Source organism: Cyprinus carpio, chromosome A1, assembly GCF_018340385.1.
Source record: "Cyprinus carpio isolate SPL01 chromosome A1, ASM1834038v1, whole genome shotgun sequence".
Classification (NCBI taxonomy): Eukaryota; Metazoa; Chordata; class Actinopteri; order Cypriniformes; family Cyprinidae; genus Cyprinus; species Cyprinus carpio.
This window is the reverse complement of record NC_056572.1, coordinates 2,594,232-2,607,934: the sequence shown is the minus strand read 5'-3', so window position 1 is coordinate 2,607,934 and position 13,703 is coordinate 2,594,232. Positions and strand designations below refer to the sequence as shown.

At 37.8% G+C, this 13,703-nt stretch overlaps 1 protein-coding gene across 1 annotated transcript in view; it reads left to right on the top strand.

Annotated features, from left to right (window-relative positions):
- The first annotated feature begins 5,605 nt into the window (after positions 1-5,605).
- Positions 5,606-13,703, top strand: part of LOC109100105 (F-box/WD repeat-containing protein 7-like) — a 75,049-nt gene continuing 66,951 nt past the window's right edge. The window contains exon 1 of the mRNA XM_042717628.1: positions 5,606-6,196. Coding sequence (XP_042573562.1) covers positions 5,972-6,196 — 225 coding nt within the window. The 5' untranslated portion in view covers positions 5,606-5,971. The remainder of the gene's footprint in view (positions 6,197-13,703) is intronic.

Genomic DNA, 13,703 nt, shown 5'->3' with positions numbered 1-13,703 from the left:
CAGCTCTGTCTGAGCCACTCTCTGCTCTACTGCGCTGTATTTTTACAGATCAAGCTCGTGTAGAGCGATGTGTCCGACTCTTTGATCCGAGTCAGTACAGTATGTATACACTGGGCCTTTATTCTTATTTTAACATTGCGCCAGAACCGCTTGTGTATCTATACTCCTGTACCAGTTAGAGATGGTCATTTTTTCTCTGATGCATTCAATTGGGGGTTAGTGTCCATATTAATTTATTTTTTTTAGTCTGTTTCTATATGCATCAGACAGACTTCTTTGGTTCTGTTGCATTATGCTTCAGTTAGTTCGGCATTTTGCGCCATGAAGTCCTTTTTGCCATGCTTTTGTGCAATTATTGACTAATACTGACTGCTTTTGAGGACATAAGGAAGTCAGGAGTCATGTCTGAATGCTTGAGTATTTGTGTCTAGCAGAGCAATGACGCTGCGCTATTTCAGCAGTCTTGGTTTTTCTTCATTTTGGTCCCATAGAGATTTAAAAAAAATCCACAGTAAAGAGTTCCGAGCCATGCACAAAACCTCAGAGATGAATCGCTACCTTACTAACCTTCTGAATAAAAAATAAAGAGTTGCGAAATTGTTCTTAAAGTTCACCCAAAAATGAAAATTTACTCAGCCTCACGTCTTTCCAAACCTATACGGCTGACTGAATCTCTGCCTCGGTGGAATATAGAGAGATATTTGGAGAAATGCTTCCTTCTCTCCTCAGAAAAAGTCAGCCAGCACACCTAAACTTTTGCTAGTTGCTATAGAAGTTGCTATTTTTCACGTGACGAGTAATCGGCAAAATACTGGAAGTGGCGCGTTATATTTATAGTCTTGATGGTTTGACTCACTGGAGTGTAAAAGTCAGATGATGAACTGGTGAAGAGAGACTGGACGCTGGTGCAATGAGGAAGCTGCTACATTCCTGGATAATGAAGTGGTGTCTATCACAGATGATGCAAGGGCAGGCTCACCGGTTTTACCAAGTATTATACAATGTATGTCACCAGACGAGGAGAGTTTGGTGACAGAAATGTAACTGCATCTCTAAATCCAGGTTCCTTATTTGGCATAATAATAATTTTCAGGAAACGTCCATCTTATTTTGCATTTGCAATGCATGCAGTTCCACTCTTAGTCACACGAGGCCGCCAAAGACTCCACTTTTCAATTTGAGTTCTGCTTGAGTCTCGATCAGGTGCTTCAAGCAAAGATCGCCATAATAAGCATATTCACGGCTGTCCTGCGAGAAGTTATAAGTTGCTAAAGCAGCAGGAACAATCCCAGCCTCTTGGTTCATTAGTCAACACTTCAGAGCTCATTGCAGATAAATGTGGCCCACATCTGTTATCCTTTTTTTTTATTTTTGATAATGTGAAACTGTTTTTAAACTGCAAAAATCACAATCTGACATTTTCAGTTGCAATGTGAATCACTTTCACATATGGAGATATTTTTACTGCAATGCAATTTGTGTCATAAATACATAAATAGCAAAAGTGCATTCAATTGATCAAACGTGACATTAAAGAGATTCGCGTTTACTCTTTTACATACCAAATCACGGTTTCCCCAAAACCTTTAGTTCCTCAACTGTTTTCAAAATGTTTCTCGAGCAGCAAATCAGCATATTAGAATGATTGATGTATCAGATGAACAGTCATGACATCATACTTATTCCGTACTTCTTATTCGTGGATTTATTCAAATCAACATGCAATTTCAAGCCAAATTCTACTTATCAGAATTGGGTATTTGGGCATATGTGAACAGCCTCTGAGACAAACTAAAAATGATATAGGATCATCTGTAATACCTACAGTACAGGTCAAAAGTTTGGAAACATTACTATTTTTAATGTTTTTGAAAGAAGTCCTTTCTGCTCATCAAGCCTGCATTTATTTGATCAAAAATACAGAAAAAACAGTAATATTGTGAAATATTATTACAACTTAAAATAATACTTTTCTATCTGAATATACTTAAAAAAAAAAAATTTATTCCTGTGATGCAAAGCTGAATTTTCAGCATCATTACTCCAGCCTTCAGTGTCACATGTAACATCCAGTCTATCACATGATCATTTAGAAATCATTCTAATATTCTGATTTATTATGAGTGTTGGAAACAGTTCTGCTGTCTAATATATTTGATGAATAAAGGGTTAAAAAGAACTGCATTTATTCAAAATAAAAAAAAATTCTAATAATATATATTCTAATAATATATTTTCTTTACTATCACTTTTTATCAATTTAACACATCCTTGCTGAATAAAAGTATTGATTTTATTTTAAAAAAATAAAGAAAAAAAAAATACTGACCAGTAGTGTATATTGTTATTACAAAATATTAATATTTTAAAAACATAGCTTCTTTTTTTTTTTCTTTTTTTTATACTTTTTATTCATCAAAGTATCCTAAAAAAGTATCACATGTTCTGAAAAAATATTAAGCAGCAGAACTGTTTCCAACTTTGATAATGAATCATCATATTAGAATGATTTCTAAAGGATCATGTGATAATGATCCTAAAAATTCAGCTTTGCATCACAGAAATAAATGATAATTTAAAGTATAATAAATTTAAAAACAATTATTTTAAATTGTAATAATATATAACAATATTAAATTTTTTTCTGTATTTTTGATCAAATAAATGCAGGCTTGATGAGCAGAAGAAACTTCTTTCAAAAACATTAAAAATAGTAATGTTTCCAAACTTTTGACCTGTACTGTAGATTCGGACTTTTGATGTACTTTTTTGATTGTGTATGTTGTAAGAGAGGTCTGATATTAAATGTCATCTTTGTGCTTTGCTCTTATTAAAAACAGGTGCTATGCAAATCCTGCTATTATTAGATCTTTTAAAAAACTTGCAGTGGTTTCATGAACAAGTGTTCAAATGCCCTTGCAAACCATCCTTGTGGAAAACCCTGGTTTTAGAGCTTCACCGGAGGATTGACTTTTGTTCTAAATGTGCTATTGTCATAAAACTTTGTCCCTAAAGAACCTTGTGAGGAAAGCTTTTTCCCTCAAGCAGCTTAAGCATAAATGATTCATGAGCATTTGAAATTGTAATCGCTCATTTGGTTGTTTTACTCTCAAGTGAGTCGACTGCAGGCTTTGTTTGGCCTTGTCTGCGTGAGCGCCGCATGCTTCTGCTGGATGTAGTGTCACGCTCTCACATAAAATACTCTCTGATACTTTAATATTTCCTTTTGGTGAAGCAGAGGAATACAAATTTGTGCTTTTCTCTCTTTTTTATACATAGTTTATTTAGCTTTATTTTTCAGTTTTAGTAATTTGGTGCTCTAACTTGTTTTATTTTAATTATTTGTCACGGCAACATTTTCAGTTTTCATTTAATCTAATCTTACATTTGATATAATTTGAGCTTTATTTCTATTATGAAAGCTTTAGTTCTGGTTAACAGTAACAACACTACAAAACAACTGCAGTTTTATGAAGTACTGTTATGTTGTGTTATTTTTGGAGTTAAACTTTTGGACCCCATTGACAAAAAAGATTAGAGATTCTTCAATTATCTTTCGTAAAGGTCGACCGATAGTGCATTTTGCCGATACCGATAGCTAGGTTGGACCACACTGGCCGATACCGATTAATTAACCAATAGTTTTTACAATGGATACTGAACAAAAACTAAAATAATGCTTTATTTAAAAAAAAAAAAAAAAAAAAAAAAAAAGAACACAGTACTGATTCATACTACTAGTAGTAATAATAATAAAGTAATAATAATAGTAATAGTAAAGGTTGAAATTACCAAAAAATCCGTTTAACTTTTCCTAAATTCCGTTTTTTTTCCCCCCAAAAAACTGGTTATTTCCATTTGAATTTTTCTGGATTCTATTTTTTCGGTTTTAATTTTTCTTCACTCTGTTTTAATAGTTAAAGTAAATTAATCAAAAAGCAAGTCTAATTAATTAAAACCATGAAACTTATACATTTTCACATCAATTTAATAAAAGTTTAACAAAAAATACATGTTTAGGGCCCTATGAAATGTTTAATTTTTTTCTCACCATATTTGTTATTGTTTCCAAATTCTGTTTTAGCATGTCTAATTATTTGAATCCATAAAACAACTTAATTTATTATTTTGTTTTTCTTAAAGAAGCCTTATGATTTTTTTTTCCCTAAAAAAATTCTGTGTTGTGTATTAAAATTTTTCTGGTTATCAAATGGAGGCATGAAACATTTAATTTCATTTATCTTTTAATTACTGAAAATTAAGCAAACTTTTTTGGCAAACAAAGGGGATTTACTATTAAAAACTATCGGCATGGATTTTTGCCAATAACCGATTGTTCCCGCAATCAACTATCGGTGCCGATAAATCGGCAAAACTGATACATCGGTCGACCTCTAATCTTGTGTTCCGCAGAAGAAGAAAAAAACATGAGGGGATTTTTTAGGTTAAAATATTCTGTTTGTTTTTTCCCCTTGCAGTGAAGTTGTGATTTGATCTGTTTTTGATCTCCTAAATGAAAATCCCCTTTCCTTCCTTTCCAGACCCTAGTTTCTTCCCCCTTCAGCCCTAGAGAGGCTGTGTTTAAAAAGCGACAGGCATGCAGAATAAAGGATTTCTCCTCACAGAAGGCTGTGCCTGACATTCTGCAGGAGCCAGGGTTAAACCCTTCACATTTCTGGCATTCCCAGTAATTACCTTGTGCCAGTCACGCTAACGGGCCGAGGCTCAGCGCTGCACATACGGCACATAGCTGTGCACCGTGAGATTAGGGCAAGGCTTATGTGGGGCTGTGTGAAGTGAGAGGACAGAAGCTTTTGGGTTTCCAGGGCTATAAATGAGATGGGCGCTCTCGGGTCAGTTTGACTCTAAGAAACCCTGTATCTCTGCATTATAGGGTCACTTTATATTCCACAAATGTACATTGTACTAGATAAGTTGTTCAGATTTAGGCTCTAGGGCTCCTAAAACGCAGGTATGAATGAGTTTCATCATTTTGGAAAAAAAACCTTAATATTATGTTCTCCACCGAACCCATGAAGTGTGCTTGGCTGTGTAGCATTCTACCGGCAACCGTTTGCTTACCAACAATCTTCCATCATTTTTATTTTATTCTTTTTTTTTTTACAGTGTACGATCATTTGAATTAATGAATCGTTCAAAAAGACTCATATCAGTCTGATGAATCTTTAACTGAATCACTCAACTGATTCAGAATCAACATCTGACTCGCTCTCTGAACTGCAAGTGAGTTACGTTCAGCAGTGATGTTTTGTGTACTAGAGCATTATGGAACTTAAATCATATTTTTACTGTATGCTTGTTTATATGACTTTGAGCAGTCGATTAGGGCACCTCTGGTGTTAAATGCAGAATTCTGTTGGAAACACTGGTTTACAAGCCTTTAAAATGTTAGCAGGCAGCATGGCTGCTGTCAGTCAGCTGATGAACTGAGTGACTGTTTTATCCTCCTTTTATGAGGCATACTGAATTAAACAGTAATTCTGTCTTTCTGTTAATAGATTAAAAAATTACAACATTCCAATAACACCAAACCCTAATTATCCTCATATTCAAATGTAAATTGGAAGTTGTCATTGAATCACACTTACTGTAAAGGTAGAGATGTGAAGGGATATGTCTGTCTCTGATGTGAATCTCAGAGGCTGCATTGCTCCATGGAGGGCTAAGGGAGTAGATTCCTGTGCTCATGTGTTTAGGTGGGGGTAGTCCAGTACAGGACAGCTGCCGCTGGGCCCAACAGGCTCCTGGTGACATCAGACCCTATGATATTTTAAAAGGGGCCACAATCCAGGGCAGTGAGCTCGGTGTGGACCCTCAGAGCTGTTGTGTCTCTTAAAACTCGGAAACATTCTAGTGAGTCGTCTTCTGGGGGCATTCAGTGATTCTGCCACTGACCAAATCCCACAAATTTGCCTCTGCTGGGATATGACCTACTAGCTTCGGGTTGGCAATGCTGCGGCATTGCCCCATTCCCCGCTTCTCGTCAGCCAGCCCGAGGAGAAAGACGACCAAGTCCTCGGGCAAGGAGAAGGCTCCCCAGGCTCTACCGGAGAGCAGGGCACTGGAGCTGGCTGACCCCAAGGATGTCCCCAAGGAGCCTATACCCCCCCAGAAAGTCCTCAAGATCTTCAGCATCAACATCATAGCTCAAAGTCTGCCCTTCTGTCGCAGACGGGTGAGTCCCAGGAATCTAAACGCCGCTATGCCCTTCAGCATGCCAGATTTAATGGCAGTTGCTTTGGTCTGGAAATGAATAGTTCACTGCATGGTTGAATATTGATTGTCTTGTCGAAATGCTTACTTGCGAAGCATGAAGTGAGTCTGTACTGAGTGTTTCAATCATGGGGATTTTAAAAACATTTAGATCTGGAATAATACCACAGGGCTCCAGACTAACATTTGAGAGCACTTAGATCTGCAGACGGTGGCGCCAGGAGCAGATTTGGTAGCTCTGGGAGGTGGTGTGGGGGGGTATTACAAATAAAGATAATTTAATCATAAAATGACTATTGTTTTGCATTAATAAGCACAGTTACTAATAATATTACATGTTTTTTTTCTTGGTAATACACATTTGAGGGTAAAGCACTGAACTTGAGTTGAGAAGCATACAAAATTGACTTTTATTAACAAAAGTAACGTGCAAAATTAAAATGTATTCTTATTAAATGTAATGTTATTGTTCTATAGTATTATACTGAACTAACCGATAACTTGAGTGATAATTAAAAAAAAACCTCTTTATGTGATTCAGTCACAAATTTAAGAAAAGTTAGTTTTTCAAGGCACTTTGTGACTTATTCATACATTAAAAAAAGTGCAAAATTTTGGCAAAATGTGATTTCTTGAAGATTGAATGTTTTATAATTTCAAAATATAAAGCAAAAAGTAGAAATCAACGACTAATAAGCCATTTAGTGCTCCTCTGCTGCCATCTACTGGTTATAGTGGTAATTTGATGTCTTTTTTAATTAAGTGTTTGTTTAAAATAACATTTAAATTGGATAATTTTTAGACCTTTAATGTGCTGGAAATAGTTAAAGTGCTTGATAAACTGTCCGTGCTGCGCAGCTCAGACAAGTAGCGTGGTTTTGTTACGTTTTGTTTAATTTGCCGTTTGATGTTTCTCATGTGCAACAGGAATGAGTTGGACAACTCACAAAATTTAGTCGCACTGGCAAAAAAAAAAAATGGTCACAGTCTGGAGCCCTGATACCAGTCTATACCCATCCTTTACTAGAAAAAATAAATTTACTAGACGTTCTTGATTTATATATACTGTATGTATAATTAGGTAACTGTTTCCAGGAAATTTCAGTCACGGTATTATGCTTTTGGATCTTGAATCGAATCAGTGCTGTTTAAAATGCATGAGGAACTGCTGGGATTGTGAGTCATCGTTCAACCTTCTGCCTCCCTGTCGTTCTTAAACCAACAATAGCAGTAATTGCTCAGGCACAGTCAAGAGACTCAATATAGCACGCCGGTCTGTGAGCATGTCATACTGTGCTGCACTGCTGTCATTTTAATGCTACTTTCGTAGACTTTACATGTATTATTCAGTGAAGTCTCTTAGCAACACTGACAGAATGGTGTGCTTTATTGAAAGAACATATGGGGAATCATGTTGACCAAAACACATATGAGCATAGCTTATTTGTTGTGATTTCTTTAGTCATCGCCGAGATCCCATCCGGTGACCTTAAAAAGACTTGCCTGGGAGTTCCTATTTTTAACCCTGCCCAGATCCAGAGAAAATGCATTGATTGGCTAGGAAAGCAGCTGTTCTCTGGTCATCGTAACGTCCTACCAATCCCATAATGCAGCGTTGCATGTGCTACATAGTCAAAGCAGGAGAGGCCGGAAGGACACTGTACACGACAACTCTGTTCATGGAGGACTCGCTGCAATGTTACACCTCGCCAACTGGCTTAAAGCTTGACTCATGACTCTCCGGTACCAGCCGTTACATAAAAAAAAAACGGTCTAAATTATTGGAAAATAAAGGAGTGTTTGGGTACAGCAAACAAACATGTTTGTTTCTTCAAGTGGGATGGCTGAAGATAACGAGGAAGTAATTTTCCTCATCACTAAATCATACTTTCAGAAACTTCTTTTTATAGACATTGCCATTTATGGGAGCCTCTATTGTAGTCTTAGGTGTCTAATGTCGCTGGCTTTCACATATAGCCTCCTGTTATTGGCCTTATTACAAATGCTCTCAACCTTAAGCAACCTTTATATGGAATTTGTCAGAGCAACGATGAGTCATAAAAATGAAGGCCATTAGTTAAAATGAGAAATATATGCAGAAAGTGTGAAATTACACTACCTTTCTGAAGCTTGGGGTCAGTAATGTAATGGATACTTTCATTTAACAAAAATGCATTAAGTTGATCAAAAGTTACATTAAAGACATTTAAAATGAAAAACATTTAAAATAAATGTTGTTCATTTGAACTTTCTCTTCATCATTTCCAAGCCGAATCACTGTTTTCAATTTAGTTAATGTTTCTTGAGCACCGAATCTGCATCAAAGAATGGGTTTGAAGGATCTTGTAACATTAAAATGCAAAAAAAGTTTCAATGTAACCTCAGACTTTTGAACGGTAGTGCATATATATTTTAGGAAGGTGAGTGGAAACATAATATCTTTCCCAGGTCATTTTATTCCTGAAGCACCAGAGTAAAAAACAAGGAATCTCTGCAGTATTTGCTGTAACTATGTGTTCAGTGCCGAATTTTTCTCACCCAACACCCGTGTTCTCAAGAGATGGAGGATGTTATGGATGTTGTGAACCAACCAAATGATGGCACAGGGGGAAAAGCCAAGTAAAATGCTCTGTATCACTAATGTGCACATGTTCCTTCCAGAAGATTAACTTGCGGACACATTCCTCTTGAGGCTTGTCTTTGTTCTTGAGGAGCGGCACACAGAATTATCCTTGTCCCTCCACTTTCTTCTTTCCTTGTAAAATCAGGCCTCCACTGAGGCTGCAGTGTCTCTCAAACTGAGAGGAGGAATAGACCAGAGCAAAAAATAGATGCGTAAACCTCAACCTCACAAAACAGGCGTCCCCATGCCTCTCCAAATGAGCAGCTGGTTTAGACGCCACCTTGCTGAAGTGACTTGGGATCCACCAGCTGGCCCCAGTGAATGGAATAACTTGAATTTCTCTTGGTCCCAATAGGCCAATGTAAGATCCGTGAAACTTCAATCAGCAGGTTCTGCAGAGTCCACTGAGCATAAAAAAGCAGCTTCTTTTATCATTGTAGAAAGGAAGTAGCAAAGAAGTCCAGCAGGGATGAAGTTTTAAGATGAAAATACTCTTATTTTCACATCCAAATATTCCTTAAGTCTTTGTATGGAGTGAGTTACATGCCAAAAAAAGTTTCTTTCTCTAGTATTTTTTTTCCTTTTTTTTTTGGTCCTTGCCACATCTCAGAGTCCCTTGTATAAATAGCTGCCAACGGAGTTTCGAAAGAAGACATGTTGAGGAGACAAAACCTGCTGTTTTTCCCAGGCCTGGGATAGAAGACAGCTGTTTCTGTAAAGACCCTCAGGAAATGAACTTGAGTTTTCACACCAGAGCACTTGGGTGCGTATTGCTTTTCTATTCCGGTTCTGCTTTGCCATTTGGGTAAAGTGATCCGGTCCTGCCCATCAATGCTATGCCATGGTCACCATCAAGAGCCATTTGCTACTTGAGCTTTTACCTTTGGCCTGTAATCTCTCAGTGCCAGTTTCCTAAAAGGGATAGCTCACCCAAAAATGACATTTACCATTTACTGAATCTCTTTCAAGAGGAACACTAAGGAAGAATTTAAGACTCTTCATGCGGCTTTTTCCATATTTATATATTTCTGTCAAGTGGCATATGACTCCCAAGTCTTCTGAAGCCTTATGAATAATCCGTAGTGAATATTGCATCAACTTTGACAATGACATTTGTTCATGTTCATGAAAACGCGTGACTCTTGATGTCACTGATAAATGTGACTAACACAACTTGTCACTTAATCTCTCAATGAGAATTTTCTTCCAGCGGATGCACGGTGCTCTGGCGTTTTACAGCATGAAGCAAGTTGTTTTAATTTGCAACTTAAGTTATGCTTAAAAAGAGAGAAATTCTTGTCTTCATTTGACTGCCAGGGTTCTATACTTAGTCTCTTTAAAAGTTCTTTAAGAAGTCTCCTTTATGTTCTGAAGCGTGCAAGAACTAAAAGGCCTTCTGTGTGATTTTTAAAGTGAGCCATGTGCTAACAATCTCACACAGAAGAGCCTCGCAGCTCATACAAACACATTTAAGTGTGGTAAATGTTACATGCTGTATAGTACAGGCTTTTTTAAGCCCTGGCTTTGAGGGTTGTCACTGCACTCTGATTTGTTTGGAAGTGTTTGTGTTTCTATGCACCGCGGTTAGTTTGCAATAGTGCTTTATTTTTAATGGAGACAAGATGGTGCATGTATTCATGTATGTTGAAGCTGAGCGGCAGTGGTCTCCTCATGAATCCTGTTGAATCGAAAGGCAGATTGAAGACTTTGTCATGTCTCATTTACTTGGCCAGCTGTACACAGACATCCCTAGAGTTGAATCCGCTAGCAGACTATCTGTAGTGCTGTCTTTACACGAGAGTATTTCCCATTCCTATTAATTTTTTGCCATTTCTTTTCTAAACCTATTATTCATTTAAACAAAAATTAAGCAAACTAGATAGCTGGCTACACTACAAGCCATTAAAAAAAGTTATATAGCTCGTCGTTTCAGAGGAAAGCAGGTCATACTACACAGTGAGGATCTCAATTAGGGTGAATTTGGGATTATAAATTTCTTCTAAATGCAGCTAATAAAACTGAAAAACACTCTTACTTAGTGACAGCAGAATTTAAGGGGTTTCATTTGGGTTCACTGCAAAATAAAAATTGCTATTCATCTTGACGTTCCGCACCCCTATATATATTTTTTTTCTTCTGCAAGACACAAAAGGACAATTTTGGTGAAATATTTAAGCTGTCCAGTGCTTTATATAGAGTTGAATAAATAATGACAAAAGTTTTATTTTTGATTTAAATATTCCTTAGGATATAGTAGGGAATAGGAGATCATTTGTCATGAAGCTAAATATTTACCTTCTAGATGCAGAATGCTTCAAACGAATTATTCATGGTTAATTTGCATTTCTTGAACCGTCTGAACAAACTGATTTTCTAAAAGGAATCACATACTCCATCTCTATCTTAGAACAGATGGGTTTCAGGAGCACACATTTATTACCTTAGCCTCACTTTAAGTAAACATTCTGTCATTGTACTGTGGGTGTAGAAAATCCACCCGAGGGTCATTCTCCTTCTTGTGGACATTATTAAAAAGGGCAAAAGGGGTCTTCACTTTTCTTGAAACTCTTGCCTTATCTTTGCGTTATCGCAAACGAAAATGGTTTTACCTAGGTGACCTTTTCTCACTTTGTTGTGTATGAGCACGGATTGAGTATTCAAGTCAGCTGATGTGTCCTCTTACCCCTCCTCGCCGGCTCCTATGGGAGGAAGATGATGGGATTGCATTGCCCTTGAGCTCCAAATAACGCTGGGTGAAGGCATCTGCCCAAAGCTATTCTGAGCAGGCCCATTCCTGCACTGCACAGACAAACAGAAAGTGTTGGGCAAACAGTATTGCGGCTTCCTGCATATGGGAAGGCTGGACCCCCACTAACAGACATGATGGGATGTCAGCTAATCTGTCATATGGCGCCAAGATCATTTTGAAAGTGTAGCTTGTAGCGCAGAAAAGAAGTAGATGCCAACGCATTTGTCAAGTCATGACGGCACACAGAAGCTGAACTACTTGTCAAGTTGAAGGTAAGTTGCGTCGTACATCCAATGTGATTGGTGCAAGCCCAGCTTGCATATGGTAACAGCACAGCCACCCCTGCAACAAAGCCACCAAGAAGTGCTGACATTGTTTCTCAGGTTGCCCTTTGACGCCGATGTTGGGCCACCCTCGGAACTCCAAACAGTTTGAAAAAAAAAACACGCTGAACTCAAACAGCAACTTTTCCCTTGTGTTTGAAGACCTCCCACCTGCTGCAAGGCTGCCAAGAGGTGCTGACATTTCTTGAAGAGCTGGCAGTGTGGGTGAGAGGCTTTCTCCTGACCTGGGAATGTGTCACAAGCTCCCAGCATCTGCCGAGAGCCAGGGGCCGTAACTGAAGATGGGGCTGCTCGATAACACTCCTGTATTTTAATATCCGGGACCATTGCAATAATTAATATTTGTGCTAATCATGCTTTGTCAGCACATTGTTGCTGGTAACAGCTTGTAATATGAGTCTGGTTATCAGGACAGCTTGAGAGGTGGTAGTTGGTTCAAGCAGCATTACCCTGGAATTGCATTCCTCCATGGATAACCCCACTACCTGACCTGACCTGACCTGACCAGAACCTCAACTGCCCCATTGTTGTGATGGTCTCCAGCCTCTTAAACTACACTGAACAATTTACGGTAAAAAACGGCAGCTGTGGTTTCCGGAATTCAACCGTAAAAAATGTGGTAGCAAAATTTTAAGTTTTACGGTTTTAACTTATATTTACAGTTAAATACTGTAATTTAATTAACTGATATAATGTTAATATACCAACCTATTGAAGTACTGAAATATGTTTTGTACCTTTGTAATACACTGATAACCACCAAATGCAGGTGTGATGAGAGTCACGTGATGAAGCAGAATCACAAGCTGCTTTTAAATATATAGAAGGTGCACAGAGTCATTCACACAAGCACTAAACACCATCATGGCGAGACTTATTAAACTGAAATATGCAATAAACATGAATTTAACAACATTATATGTAACATTCAACCCTAAAGAAGAAACTGTTATGTCAAAGAAAAAAACATAAAAAAAAAAAATTGAAATGCAACGCAGAGAATTCTGGGAACGTCAGTTTATGTTTTTTCCCTGTAAATTTTACAGGAACTTACCGTTAACCATTTAACAAGTTTGTACTGTAGCATTTTCAGTTTTTTACCATTAAAATCACGGTCGTTTGCACTCTTCTTGTGGATAATTTACCCAAAAATGACAACATACATACTGTCATTTCATTCCAAACCTATCTGACTTTATTTCTTATGCCAGATACTTTGAAAAATGTTGCTAACCAAACAGTTTTGACGTCTGTTGTATCAACAAAACTAAGAGACAAGAGTAATTCTTATATCAGCCCAGGGTATGACAAGTTTCTCATTTCCACATCAGGGTTGAAGGTAAACTCTCCAAGGCGAGTCTTGAGGAATCCTAGCCTATAAACAAGTAAGAGCAAATTCCTTGGCGTCACTCGCACAGTCCTCATAGTTCTTCATAGAGTAGGATCAATCCTGCCCTTTTATCAATGCCTAAAATAGCTATCTTGACCTGTGCTTGAATGGGATGAAGTGAATGGGTTTTTTTGCAGTACAAACCATACCAGACTGGGAGCTGAGCCCAAAACCTGGCTGAACACTGTGTCTGGTCTTTATCCCTGATACTCTGGGAACATTTCTCACCTTTCGCTCCCTCAGACCTTCTCCTTCAGCCTGTCCTCCCTACCCATGGCTACTTGTCTTGTCCTCGGTCCAGCAGCGGTCAGATGGCCATGGTGTGACACAGCTGTCCACATGGTTCATTTAATTTGGGCATAA